Source organism: Rhinolophus ferrumequinum, chromosome 4, assembly GCF_004115265.2.
Source record: "Rhinolophus ferrumequinum isolate MPI-CBG mRhiFer1 chromosome 4, mRhiFer1_v1.p, whole genome shotgun sequence".
In the NCBI taxonomy this organism is placed as follows: Eukaryota; Metazoa; Chordata; class Mammalia; order Chiroptera; family Rhinolophidae; genus Rhinolophus; species Rhinolophus ferrumequinum.
In genome coordinates, this window is record NC_046287.1 from 56,911,815 (window position 1) to 56,927,032 (window position 15,218).

General features: G+C 35.4%; 1 protein-coding gene across 4 annotated transcripts in view; it reads right to left on the minus strand.

Annotated features, from left to right (window-relative positions):
* PSD3 (pleckstrin and Sec7 domain containing 3) overlaps positions 1 to 15,218 on the minus strand; it is a 521,794-nt gene that overhangs the window by 187,985 nt on the left and 318,591 nt on the right. For all 4 annotated transcript variants that reach the window (XM_033104950.1, XM_033104953.1, XM_033104951.1 and 1 more), the window contains one exon: positions 10,257 to 10,346. In XM_033104950.1, the coding sequence (XP_032960841.1) occupies positions 10,257 to 10,346 (90 nt within the window). The remainder of the gene's footprint in view (positions 1 to 10,256; positions 10,347 to 15,218) is intronic.

Below are 15,218 nucleotides of genomic sequence, written 5' to 3' on the forward strand. Positions count from 1 at the left end.
TCTTCTCCCCTGGACCATCCTAAACAAATGGCCATATGGACATAGGGGAATTCTAATATAATTCATGACTACCTGGGAAAATAATCGTTTCTTCAAAATAATTTCAACTTAGAAATTTTAATAATAATGTACATGTTTGTTTTTAATTAAATTTGTTTTAGAAAAATCTATTGGCTGTGGCTATTGCCTTGTTAATTTAATGAAGACTTGGCTCAGAGATCAGTGGCAGAAGCCCAGCCCAGTTCACATTTTTAAGCAGTTGTCTGTATATTGAAATTCACCTGTGTCCATATGGCCATTTGTTTAGGATGGTCCAGGGGACAAGACTCGGCCAACACATGTTGAAGTAACAATTGAGGTTATTATTAAAAATAGGCCATATATGAAAGTTGGAGTAAAATCTGTAAGTTTATACAAACTTTATAATACCCATTTATTTTGGAAGTTGGGAGTTATTTTTATTTTTGTGTGTGTTTTCAACTTTTTGAATCATTTTTAGACAACTGACCTTTACATACCATTAATACAACCACAAAACAAATTGTTTTCCTTTATAGAATTTTTTTTTTTTTTACTGTACAGCTACAAATGCTTTTAAATTGAAATTTGTTTCTCTGTATCCAGGTAAACACTGTGTTTAGGAAGGAACGTTTGCTAGGATAGTTCATTTGCCATTGGATCGTAGGCCTGTTAAAAGAAGTGCATCGCTCCCGAGGAAGCCCCCCTCCCCACTGGCAGAGCACACACAAAAGGAGGACAATTTCAAACCACAGTGTGACCCCTCCATTACATTCATATCAGTATTACGTGTTCATGCTTGACTGACAGGAGCAGCAACCTTGACGGATATGTTGTGACATTTAAAAATGCTCCACACACACAAACATTCTGACTTCTATGGATGCATCGGAATATGAAATTCTTCATGATCGAATTAAAAATAGAATCTATCTGGGGATTATTAATATTCCATTACAGTACCCTTAATGATTACTACACCTCCCCTACTCAAAACTTTTTTTTTTTTTTTTTGGTTAAAAATCTGTTTGTACTCTTTAAGCAGCATCTGTTCTATCAAAATGTTCTCACAGACTTCTTTTTGATTTTTTTTTTTAAAGCATGAACATGATTTGTGGATTTTCAGCTGCTTCAAGGTATTAGCCTCATTATCGTCACCATTTTTCATTCAAGGTCTGAACCATACCAAAGGGAGCATCATTATTCTGTCCATGACGAGCATGTCACTGGAAGCAATAACATGCTTCCGGATCTCCACAGGGAAAGCAGAAGCAGAAACACACCACGAACCTTTTATCACAACTCAGCTTGATTCACTTCACTGAAAAAAGCAATCTTCCATATTTTAAGCCAGAACCTTTCAAGCTTTTCTCTTAAAAAGCTTGTTAACATAGCTTTTCTCTTAAAAGGCTTTCCTGCTTATATGAGGATAAGCATTCAAGCCCTTTTCCTCCATAGATACTGTTGCTACCAGGTTTCCGTGACCTTCTCTGAGAGAGAGCTCACCTACTCTAGGCAACAGTGGATGCTCTTTTTTTAGCTACACTTAAATACCACCCATAAGTTCCCATTTTCAACTACATACTCCGAATATAACTCAGATCAAGTATTTCTGAGAATTCACCGAGGCTTTTCCATTTATAAGAATATGTGCAGACTTTTTTCAGACTGAGCCTACTTCCTCCTGTCATGTAATTCTTTAGGAGTGATCCTTTGACAATGCTGCCACAACAAAGGTAATTTTCTTGGACTTAAATCTGATTTTTCATTCTTAAGTATACACTTCTTTGTCTAAACCAATAAATAGTACATAAAAGTTTGAGAGACAGGATTTCAGTTTAGAAATAAAGAAATAAAAGACATTGAGAACAACCCCAGTACTTAGATTGAAAGGATCCTTCAAGATCATAGATAGAGTTTTGGCAAAGTTGTCTTTGCCATGGAATATTTTGCTCAAAAGACTCTGCATGAGTAAGTCTGAACACAACAGAAAGACAAAACAAGAAGTTCCCGTCAGGGTGGGTAGTAGTGACAGGGCAGGGTGGGTACTGGATACTGTGGCTCTCAGAAGCCTGAACTGAAAACCTGAAAATTATGGGCACAGTCCAAATATCTTATTTTACCAAGAAACTGAGGCACCAAGAGGTGAAATTATCACCCTGAGGCTCCATCCCTACTCACTGGCAACACTAAGACCAGCTCAGAGCCCAGCAACTTCCACACTCCAGTCACAAAAGCTAGAGTAGTGGAACAAAAACAACAAAAAGCGCTATCTTTTCTGAACACTTAAATGTGTTCTAATGACACAATGCTAACTAGCCACTGAACACACATCCATCATCTTACTTACTCCTCATAAGCACTCTTGGAGGAAAGTCTCATTATCCGAGGTACACATGAGAAAATTGAAAAAAGTTAAGTTGCCTGGCCAAGGTGAAATATTAGGCTTGCTTTCCAGGTCTGACACTACTCACTTCAAAGCCTTCCATTACATTTGTCCTCACAGATCGAACGTTAACTTTAATGATAAGTTCAAAATAATTCAGTAGCTAATATATTTCCCTCAATAGTGTCGCCACCCATATCCAAGCCGCCATTGTTTTTCTCGTGGACAACTGCCACCATTTCTCGACCACCTTTTCCATTTCTGCTCCTACTTCCAAACAATTCTCCAGAGCATCTGCAGTAATAGCAATAATGAGATAGGTAAGTCATAGGCAGTTAGGGACAGGACCGCGGGGGAAGGCATCAAGGCCCAGACAAACAGTCTCAAAATGAGATGGGAAAATCGTGGGCAATTAGGGATGTGGGGTGGAGGGCCTCACGGCCAAGAGGACAGCAGCTGACAGAAAAAAAAATGCAGAAAAGGGAGCTGGAGGGGAGGGGCTACCACATCAGACTGCTGAGTCAGCCAAGATACCCGGCTCAGCTTAGTCTGCCATTCAGATCCTCTCTCTTTTTGGGGAGCTGTATTCTTGCGCTTTTCACTTTTGTAGTAATACTGTATACTGCTTCAATTTACCTTTCCAGGTCCGTGTTCTCATTCTTCGAGTGCGTAAGACCACCAACACCCGGCGCCAGACATCAGAATCCTGTATCATTAATTTTCTAAACGATAGATTCACGTGACTTTCCAGCTTTCAACTGTTGAAAATAACTCCCATTGCCTTTTTCTTAATACACCATTGTTTTTAATGCTGCTATGTGGTTATACCTAAGCTGTTAATTATGCCATTCAGCACTTGGAAAGAAAGACCTGGAGTAGTAAAATTTCATTAAGCTCATTTTTACATGGTACGTTAAGTCTCTGACTGGAGAGAAAGTGCCCCATTTGCTTTATTTTCCCATTGAAGCTTTTTTTTCATTGAGATAACTGTAGATTCACACGAGGTTGTAAGAAATAATAGATTGCCTGCACCTTTAACCCAGTTTCTTACAACAATAGCATTTGCAAAACTATGGTGTAATATCTCGATCAGAATACTGACACTGATAAAACCCATTCTTATTCAGATTCCCCCAGTTGTACTTGCCCTCACTGAGAATACTGGAAGCAAAGATGAAAGAAGAGAGAGCAAATATGGGGGAGAATGTTCATAAGGTCAGCCTTTCGGTAGAAAGAAAAGTAGGGCAATTGTCAGTGTTCAATTTTCAGTCTTTTCCCTGGCTGTCCAGGTCAAGTTAGATAGGCAAATGGAACTCTGGAAGTGAGCTGGCCTGGCTTTGTGATTTAGCAGCATCCTTAAAGTTCTTGCTGTCACTGTGTAAACAAGTCCTTTTCTGAGTTTGAGCTTATAAAAAACTGCTTATCTCTAAATCTTTAAGAGCCGACTTTTTTTTTTGCTTACCCTCATATACAAATGTAATACATTAAAACGATTAATGGTTATGAACCTGCACAGTATAATGTTGTATTTTCTAATTATGCTTCTTCCTTGTCCAACAAGACACATTAATCTTTACTTAAAAAGTGTTTTTCTTTGTTGACCTTCTGAATCTGTTTAAATGCTACCATCCTGGCTAATTCCTCCATGATTTGCACAAATTATTTTCCCTAAGAATGTCAAATGAGAAAACTGCATTTAAAAACAAAACATGAAATTCTTTCAGCCAAGTACGTATGCTAAGGAATGGATGCAGGGAACATATATATTCTACACTTGATCTTAGCCTAAAGGCCAAGAAGCGATAGGAAACATATATAGTCTTAGAAACTTCTTTTAAAAGAACCTCACCTAAATTCTGTCTTTTGGGAAAGCAAGGGCAAACAAATGCATCTGAAAAAGAATTTTTATTGGGATTGTAACCAATAGATTATGTAATAATTTAACTCACTGTTATTTATCGTTCATTAAAGGAATGAAGCATGCAAATTTCATTAAGCCAGGCATACTGATTATATTCTTTCAATTTAACTTCTCTCCTACCCAGCACCCTAATCTCAGTCTCTCAAAATCAGTCTTTCTCTCTCTCTCTCTTTCTCTCCATCCCCAGAGAGAAAGTTTTTTCATTCTCTCTCTCACTACAAACCTGAGAGAATGAAAAAACTTTTAGTCTCCCATTGACTGCAAGCTAATTTCATGGTTAATAAATTCCCACATAAAGGAGATAGAAGCAAGCAATTTCTACCCCCCAAAAATCAAATTTCTGGAGAATATTCTAAAGTCAAACATCTAATCATAAGCTTGAAAGGATGGCATGTTACTGATTTGTCTAAGCAAGACTTACCTTCCTTTTTAATGATTTCCACTGAGACTGCCTTGCAACTGGAATTATTCTTAAAGCTACTTGAGTACTTACACAGGTTTAGGAGGAAGTATGTTTTAAAACACTCTGCATATTGCATTCAGTTTTGTTTTTAAGTTACATTAGAATCATTTTGAAAGACTTGGGTGTTTTGTTTTGTTGTTTCTGTCCTCTCCATCGTAAGATGATATAAACATTCTTAAATCAGATTTTTTTTTTTAGCTAATATTTTTTTTCTAATTCCCTTTGTCACCTACTGAATTCAATTGTTGCTCAAGAAAAAAAAAATTAAAGACCTAACTATGACTAGGATAAAAAAATATTAAGGAGAACATTATTTGAGTGCCAAATGGTAGGTGGCAATAAGAAAATTGGGATGGTAAACAATTAGGGTTTCATGTTTCACTGTCAAACTCTTCAGTCTGGATATCTCCTCAAAATGAAATTATTGTGCAGCCAACAATTGACTTTCTACCCTATATATTTCTAGACCAATTTTTGCTGGCTCCTTTTCTCTTATTTCATATTGATTCTTCCCTTCTTTCATGTAAATATATTTTGAAATGGCTATTTCCCCTCTAAATATTTAAATAACTGGTGACCATCACCCATAGTCCCTGAGTCTCTTCCTATATGTAATAAGAAATGAAGGATTATTCACCACCAGAGTTAGAAATAGAAAGCAGACTGGACTGAAGATAAAAATGTAGCTTTTCTGTTAAACCCAAGGATAGAAGTTCATACGAAACTCAGAAGAAATAAAACTTAGGGAATGGGAAGTCAACAGAGCAAGGTGCTCTATTTTGAACATGAGAGAGGGGAACATTCAGGAAAATTTTTAAAAATTATTCTACGAAGAGCGTCAGAAACATGGATATGATGACATACCAACACTCTCCCTAGAATTCCTTGGTATGTGCCCCTGATAAGACTGGGTGGAAGAGATTCCCAGGCTAACACAGTTGAGAATCTACAAAAACTGCTGAAAAAAGGCTGAAATACTAACAATCCCTGTTCCTGAGTCTTCTGACCTCGGACTCTCTATCTAGAGAAAACACAGGACAGCAGGTAGACATACAGCAACGCTGCTTCTTCCCCAGGATGTTTAGTCACTTCAAATAAGTCACATCTCCATTCATAACCAGGATTATCTTGGAGTCTATAAAGAGCATGAGAACCAATTTGCTTCCTCAAAGGTTCTTCAAGAGTCCAAGACTAGTTTAAGACCAAACTCTCCTTAGTACTTCCATTCTTACCCAACACCAAGTATAAGATATAAAAACGTGGCAAGAGGGGTAGGCCCAGGAGAAAGAGACTGTTGTTAACAAGGTACAAAGGCAAGGAAAATAGAGGTAACCAAGGCTCATTTTCAGGTGTCTACACAGTATTAAGACAGACTTTATAGAACAAATGCCTCTTGTGCAGGATTTTGATGGCTATTCTTTGGAACCAGCAAGTCTTTGGAAAACCATAAATGATGAGGATTAAAAATCTTACCACAAAAGGAGGAAATGTTGAAGGTCAAGGTCTCAGATGTTTCCTTTTAAAGAGCAAGAGAATGTGTATGCTTAGGCTAAAAAGGAATCGGGGATAGAGGTCTTGTTTATAGACACTAATCCCACTTGGCCTTACGAATTGTACATCTTAGGTACAAATACCTTCAGGAAGAGATGAAATCCCTTTCCAGTACATTTCAGCAAGATAAAGAATAAAAAAATATTAAAAATAAAAAGTTGTAATTATTTAAAAAACTAGATGGGGTAGGGACTAATAAAAAGCTCCCATTTCACAGATGAGGAAATCAAGAGACAAAGTTTAAATGAATTTGCTCACACTCCCATCAGCTAATAAGAGAGGGGAGCTGTGATTAGAAGCCAGTCAGTATAGCTCCCAAATCCATGATCACAGTCATCCATCTTTCCCAAAGTTCAGTCTCCAATCCAGAAGTGGCCCACATTTTACATTCTCATCCCTCTCTATTCATGTTCTTAAGAGTTTTAATATTTATTAGAGAGTCTTAGGAATGTCTTATTACATGTGTCATAACCAAAAGCAGAACCTCCCTTTTCCCCTTCTTTTCCACCTTGTCCCAAATGGTGCTTGAAGGCAAACCACGTCCACATGTTAGGAAGGGGAGTCCCTTGTAGAGCCATCAAACATGCCAGACGGTTTGGCATGTTTTGTTGAATGAATTACTGTCTTGATTTGGTGAGATCATAGGGAGGGGTCTTACGAGAGAGAACATCGATGTTTGTGGGTGGGAGATGAAATGAAATAATAACCTCAATAAAAATCAAAATAAGTCTTCTACTGAAATTGGACCTATACTTCAAAGGCCTATCTCAAACATCACATCCTCCCAGGCAGACTTCAGGTTTCAAGAACCTAAATAATATTCCATCATAGTTGTCCGTTGGTATCCAACTTATTCCACTTCATACTGTAGATATCTATGATGTATACTTTAATCAACTTGTGGGGGAAAGATTCTTATGTGCACAAAGCATACATCTGTCTGTTTAGGTCATTTAAGTGAAAACGGAAACTGCAGTGGAATTATAAATTGTAAAATAAGCCTCACTGTGTCATCTATCCCTTCGATGTAGTCTAAAGCAAATTCATAGCAAACATTCACTTATATCTCTGAATTAAAGGCTTGAAACAAGTTTCTCGTTTTTCATACATTTAAGTATGTGAAGGTCTATTTGTTCATAACCATTTCTGTTGGGAACAAGCAGAATTCAGTGTACACTTTTGTTTTAATATGAAATAACTGTCTGTTTTAAGGAAGTAAGAACCATCCTTCTCAGTAAGTTGCGATCTCTGAGGACAGGGGCCCATTGGTTTCTCTAAGTCCAAAACATCTGGTGAATACAGTGGCTCTTCAATAGATGCTACTGACCACACAACCAGCGCGAACAACAGGCATAAGGCAAATTCCAGTGCAAGGAAATCGGACAGCAATAAGGTCAATATGTAACAATAAAAGCCTCAGTTCAATCCGTGTTAACACTGAGCATCTTACGTCATCAATTAAATATGTTACACATGCCTGTAATTTTTCCAGTTGGAGAGGGGCTGGACGAAGGGAGAAAGGGGTTACCCAGAACTTGTAAGATGATGCCAAACATTTTTGTGTTGATCTACATGCATATATGTATCTGTCTGTGTGCCATGTGTATCATTGTATTTCCCCCCAAAATTCCAATTAATATGCTACCCAACAATTAATCTCATCAGGGAATCAAGAGCTAGAGATAGAGAAAGAGAGACAGTGAGAGAGGAGACAAAAAGAAAATGTAAGGGAATGGAAAAAGAAATAAAGAGAAACGCAGAGGAAGAAAGAGGAGGGAAAGATGGAGGAGGGAAGGGAAAGGAAAAGGAACAGCCAGACAGAAGAGTGAAATGAAACAAAAATGGCTTAAAGAAAAGCTTTTCCTGCTGAAATTTACAATAAAATCCAGATTCTTACTGAAATGAATAACTCATCTTGGGTGGGTGAGTGGCTGGGGTTTGCTGTGAAGGGAAATCAATATTTTACTTGACAATTTCCAGACTAAACAGCACTGTCATTTTCAGTGCTATTTCACTGTCATCTTCCCACAGTAAATAAAGAATAGTATAACACACATTTCCCCCACCCCTGAGGTTTGTGAACATGATCTCAATTGTACAACTGCAACAAATCACCTAGCAAATTCTTGGCAGAGTAAATCAAAGAACATATGTTTACCCAAGGTGAACAGTAGCCAGGGGCCTGTACAGTCACTACATCTGGTTTCAGATCATTCCATCAAACATGCTCTAAAGCTGCCCAATCATTTACCCCCAGTCATGCATGCTACTATAAGCCTACCACTGAAATCTAAAAGCTTCACCATGACAAATATCCTGTCAACTTTCATTTCTGATGTAACTTGATAAAAGCCTCACAAATCCTCTTAGAAAGACTACATTATTTTCCATGCTAATACCACTAGACTGAAAACAGACTTGTTACCCTACATCTAGAATATAGCTTCAATGAATGTACAGAACATATTTATTATGTCACAACCCAACACCTTTTATTTCTCATTCCCATTTGGAATTGTAGCTTCAGAAATGGCAACGTTTGTTCTATAAAGAAACAACTTAAAAAATACTTTCCTTAACAGATTGACGGTTGCCAGTGGCAGAGGGTGGAGAGGGGGCCAAATGGGTAAAAGGAGTCAAATGTACAAACTTCCAGTTAAAAAATAAATATGTCCTGACGAGTATAATTATACTGTACTGCATACTTGAAAGTTGCCAAGACAGTAAATCTGAAAAGTTCTCACCATAAGAAAAAAAATTCTGTAACTGTATAGTGATGGATGTTAACTAGAATTATTGTGGTGATCATTTTGCAATATATACACATATCGAATCCTTATGTTGTACACCTGAAACTAATATAATGCTGTATGTCAATTATATTTCAAGAAAAATTACCTTCCTACTTTTCTTCCTGCTTTTTTCATAATGTAATTTTTAACAAGCTGCAATTAATGTCAGTAAGACAGACTCTCATCACATTTTTAGAACTTCCTTCATTTTCCACAGTACATGTCTTTCCAAATCTTGCAGAACTCTACGTATTTTACATAGTTTAAAAGTCACATAAAACATAATAAAGGACTTATCTTTTAACTGGTACATTGCCATATTATATAGCATGATTCAAATGTGTCACCTTTCTTAGCAAATTCATTCAAAAGAACCGATTTTAAAGGAAATCTATATGTGTACAAAGGTTTTAAAAAGAATGCTAGAAACACACAGAAAGCTGTAAAAATTCTCAATATACATATCTTATCCTGAACTTCTAAAAAATATTCATATCCACTACCAATCACTGTTTTGTATTTGATCAAATGCACATCTCATTTATACTGTTGTAGAATGTTATGAATTCCAAAGGTGATTTTGTTGTCTCCTTAAAAACAATCTGATGATTGGGGAAAACATGCTGACTGTTACCAATAAAAAAAGCCGAGTGCAAATAATTCAAGCATTCTACAATTACTTGCATTTAAGTTACTCTATTTCCAGAGACTACCTGAGTGGCTCTGTGACAACGGACTGAATACAGGCAGAACTTCTTCCAATGTGGTCTGCAAATGCCATTTTGTTTCCATAGTGAATATACCTTTGTGACCTTTCTCAAATTCTGACAGTCTGCTTACAAATAAATCAACAACTGCCCACCAACCATTTGTGTCACCAATTGTTTCAAATCTGCTTATGATCTCAGTATTGTTGATTACAATTTGGACTTTTAGGAATTCTTAATTGAAGGGTACTTTGCAGTCAGACGCATCAAGGACAAAGCCCAGTCAAAACATCACCAATAAAACCAAAAGCAAAAAATAAAATAACTTAAGTGATTCGTAGCCTATGTTGGATAGAAATATGTACATTAGAAAATATAAACATAAGCATATTTTAAAAACCAATATTTCAATGCTTACTTTCAGTAGATCCTTAGAGAAATCACCACCCTCATTTACCCCTTGGAGGTTTGCAATGAACTCTTGGCAGGTCATCTTCTTTCCAATATTCTGGAATAGAGGGAAATAATACATCATAATGACATATACAGAATTAAGAACAATTCTTAAAAATGTAATTAAGTACAGCAAGATTGATTTTCAAAACATGAATACACACATATACCCCAATATATGTGTATATATACATAAATCATATAATACAAATTTATAGGCATAAGAAAAACAGATGGCTTATTATGCTTTTAAAACTGCCATTAAAATAAATAGCAAATTTATGCCAAAGCTTTATTTTAACCTAAGGAAAAAAAAATCGATGCTACATTTATGTAAATAATAATCGTATATAATGTAGTTTTTAATGAAAAACATGGATAGAAGTGACATTTCTGAGGTGAACTCTGATAGGTATTTATTTGCCTTTTTATTTGTATTTCTCACATATTTTCAAGAATTGTGAAAGATCTGAGATTTTAGCCTACTTTTTGTCACAGTCTCATGAATTCTGGCAGAAGTAATAAGACTCCTGGGTCAGAGGTGCAGGAATTTTTACAACAATAGGAGTAGCCAGAATATCAGCATTTTCTTACTCCAGTTTCGAGTCCCAATTCTCAGAGACCACCTTGAGGAGGGCCAGGTGACACATGCAATGCAGTGAGCTGTGGTACAGGAAAAGACCCCTGAGCTTTGGAAACGCAGTATTTGTAATGGGCAGTAAGCATGCCCACCCTTTTGCTCTAAAGGGAGAAATGAGCTCCTATCTTCCAAGGCTATAAGAAAACGTATCCATAGCTCTGGAATCATATCTTCCAAAGCTCCTCACTACTAGAAATAATCTTTACAAGATAGACCAGAACAAAGGCAATCAAAGCTTCTGTTCACAAAATGAACAGAAAAGCAAGAGCCCCACAGACAATTGTCTCCAAACATGTTTCCAAGCTGATTCAAGGATAACAAGTTATAACCAAAGAAAATCACATTAATGAAAGAAATGTAATTAGAAAATCTAAACTACAAAAAGAAAAAAAATACAAATAGGCTGATTGAGAAAACTAATAAAACTGCCATGACAGAGAATCACCTTCTATGCCATCTCCAATTAACTGGCAAAAGCTGCCAGTTGTGGAGGATTCTCAGGTTCAATCGGGGCAGCGAGAGAAATCTGTCATGAGTGCAGGAGAGAGGGCTGGAGAATACAAACAAGTGGCCAGGGCATGGGATCTCTGGCAAAATGTGGTCCACATGAACCTGAAGTGTACCAACATATTTTTATTCCTGTACACAACACATACACAAATAAAACATATACTCTGCAAAGCTATTTTATTCATAAAAGACTAAGAGTAGGGTAGAACAGTAGTCTTCAAGCTGGGGCAGCACATTCCTGAAGATAAAAGACATTAGAAGGAATGCAAAACCATGGATGGTTTTAAGGAAGTATGTATAAAGAAACTTTACTTCAAAAATACAGATCTGCCTGAGAACATACACATCTATGTGTCTTAAAAGCAATCACTTCCCACTTCTCCTTTCACAGTTGCCCTTCTACTTTACAACATGAAACAATTTGTCTGTCTCATGCTATCTAATTAATTACAGTGAACGTGCTAAATAATTGTTTAAAACCTTGTCTCTTCTATCAGCAAAAAGGGTTTAGTCAGACTTTACATGAAAGATGGACGAGTGTTTTAACAACGAGAATTGGTTTTGCCAATTCACATATTTGGTAGATATTTCCCATAATTTGAATAGCTAAATCTGCAGTCCTAAGTTTTGATGAAAATTCATTTAAAGCACAGAAAGGAACGTTAGTGAAAAATTCTATTTCAAAAGATCACATTGAAAAAGACTGTTTCATGACATCATATTGAAAAAGATAATAACTCAATTTTCCCAACACTTATCAAGTGTATCTGATCAAACAAGGTGCTTTATGGTGGCTGTTCTGAGACTTTTGCATTTCCACATGAATTTCAAGATTAGCGTATCAATTTCTGGGGGGGAAAACAGTCAGCTGGGATTTTTACAGTGAGTGTGTTGAATATGAAGATCACTTTGGAGAGTCCACCTCTTAACATGAAGTGTTCCAATCCATGACCACGGGATAACTTTCCACTTGTTTCTTTCAACAATGTTTTGCAGTTTTAATGTCAATGTCTTGAACTTATTTTGTTAAATTCATTCTTAAGTATCTAATATTTCTGACATTATTGTAAATAAAATTAATTTCATTTTCATACTATTCATTGCTAATATAGAAATGCAATGGATCCTGTATATTTAACTTTAATTCTACAGGCTTAATGAACTTGCTTTTTTGATTCTAGTAGTTTTTTTTTTCTTCTTTTGTAAATTCCTTAGGATTTTCTATTTATAAAATCAGGTCTTCTGCAAACAGAGATTGTTTCACTTATTCTGTTCTAATTTTGATGCTGTTTATTTCTTTTTCTTGTTTAATTACCCTGGCTAAAATCTTCAGTACATTATATAGAAGTGGCGAGAGCAAACATTCTTGTCTTGCTCCTTATCTGGGGAATACTCTTCCATCTTTCCTCATCAAGTATGATATTAGTTATGAGTTTTTCATAGATGTTCATTTTTCAGATTGAGGCAATTCCTTTTCATTCCTGGTTTATTATTGGTTTTAAATCATGAAATGGTGTTGGATTTTAGTAACCTGTGTTCACTGAGATGATCATGTGGCTTTTCTCTTTCATTCCATTAATATGGTGTATTACATTGATCCTCATCTGTTGAACCAATCTTGCATTCTTGAAATAAATCTCAAATGGTTATGATGTATAACTCTTTCTATATGTTGCTGGATTATGTTTGCACTTTTTTATTTTTTTAAAGTATTTTTGTGTTTATATTCAGAAGGGATATTCATAAGGGATGTTAATTTTCTTGTGACAGCTTTGTCTGGTTTGGTATCAAGGTGATAACTGTCCTCAGAATGATTTGGGAAGTGTTCCCTACTTTGAAGATTATGAGAGAAGGATTTATGTTAAACCTCTTTAAATGTTTTATATAATTCACACGTGAAGCCATCTGGTCTTGGGCTTTTCTTTGTGGGAAGTTTTTCTTATTAGTCATTCAATTTCTTTACTTGCTATAGGTCTATTCAGATTTTATATTTCTTCTTGAGTCAATTTCAGTAGTTTTTGTCTTTCTAGAAATTTGTTCATTTCACATAGGTGATCTAATTTGTTAACACACAACTGTTGATTATATTCACTTATAATTCTTTTTATTTCTGTAAGGTAACAGTAATAACCTCTCATTACTGATTTTAGCAATTTGAATCTTCTTTTTATGGTTAGGCTAGCTAGACGTTTGTCAATGTTGTTGATCTTTTCAAAGAGTAAACTTCTGGTTTCATTAAAATGTTTCTCTTATTTTTCTAATCTCTATTTCATTTATTTCTACTCTGTATTAAATCCTTCCTTCTGCTTTCTTTGAGTTTAGTTTGCTCTATTTTTGTTTCTTATACTGAAAGGTTTGGTTATTGCTTTGAGATCATTCTTCTTTTTTAATATAGTCATTTACAGCAACAAATTTGCCTCTTAGTACTGCTTTAGCAGCACTACTTTCATTTTATGTTGTGTTTTCATTTTCATTCATCTCCAAGTATTTTTTAATTTCCCTTGTGAATTTCATCTCTGACCCATAGTTATTTAGGAATTTGTTGTTTAATTTCCAAAATTTTCATTCTTCTTATGATTTCTAATTTCATCTGACTGTGGTCAATGAACATACTTTGTATATTTTCATACCTTTTCAATTTACTGAGACTTGTTTTATGTCCTGTCCTGGTGAATGTTCTACTTGTACTTGAAAAGAATACACATTTTGCTGCTGTTGGGTGCAGTGGGTTATAGATGTCTCTGTTACATATAATTGATTTATAGCGTTACTCAAATCTTCTATTTCTTTGTTGATATTCTTTGTAGTTATTCTAAGCATAATTAGAATCATAGTGGGGTACTGAAGTTCAAGCCATTATTATTGAATTGTAATGGCTTGAACTATTACTATTTCTCCCTTCAATTCACAAAAGCTCAAAACTGCCAACTCCAGTGGATGCTAGGCCTCTGGTTTTCATAGCTACTGTGACTGTGAGGGTATTGGTTTTCAAGATTACTGTGGAGCTGCGGAGAGGGGAACGGTAACAGGAAAAGTGAAAACAGCACAAAGCTTAGTGCTCTTATGGAAATTGACTGTTGTTGTTATTGTTTCCCTTCAATAAACACTCTTTAGATTGTTGTAAACCTTTGGTTAATTTCCAGAGTTCTGAAAATGTTAATATTTGACCATGTTTTTGCTAGTGTTCACACTGTTTTTTGGAGAAGCTGATGGTACTTTGTCATTTACTTTGGAAGTACTCACTGTCATTAGGAAATGCTTCTTCCTCACTATGATCTTTAGACTTTAATAAAAGATTATTTTTGGATATCAATAGTTAATATCCACACCAAAAATTATCATTTTATGTTTTAATTTAACTTACAATAAAAATTTTTAGATGACAACTTTAAATCAGAAGGTAGGATACTACTTTTTTTCAAAATTCTTTTGGAAGGTTCATGAGCAATGTGTTTAAATATCACTAAGTCAAAAATTCTTTTTAGGACACTATGAATGTTTATTGTAAGGTGTAAATAAAACTATCATTCAGTTAACAAGAATTGCTATATTTTTTAACATTAACAATGGTAAAGTCCCTTAAGTTATTTTGATTTATAAAATCGTACTTCGTTCTAAATCCATATTTATTTTACTTGCTTATTTGACATTGCTTTTCATATACTTGCTTACTCACCGTACTATTATGTACATTAGTATGTAGATACCGGTTTGACTTATATGGACATTGAAATAGCAATGAAAAAAATAGTAACTTGGGGGAAAAATGGATATGTA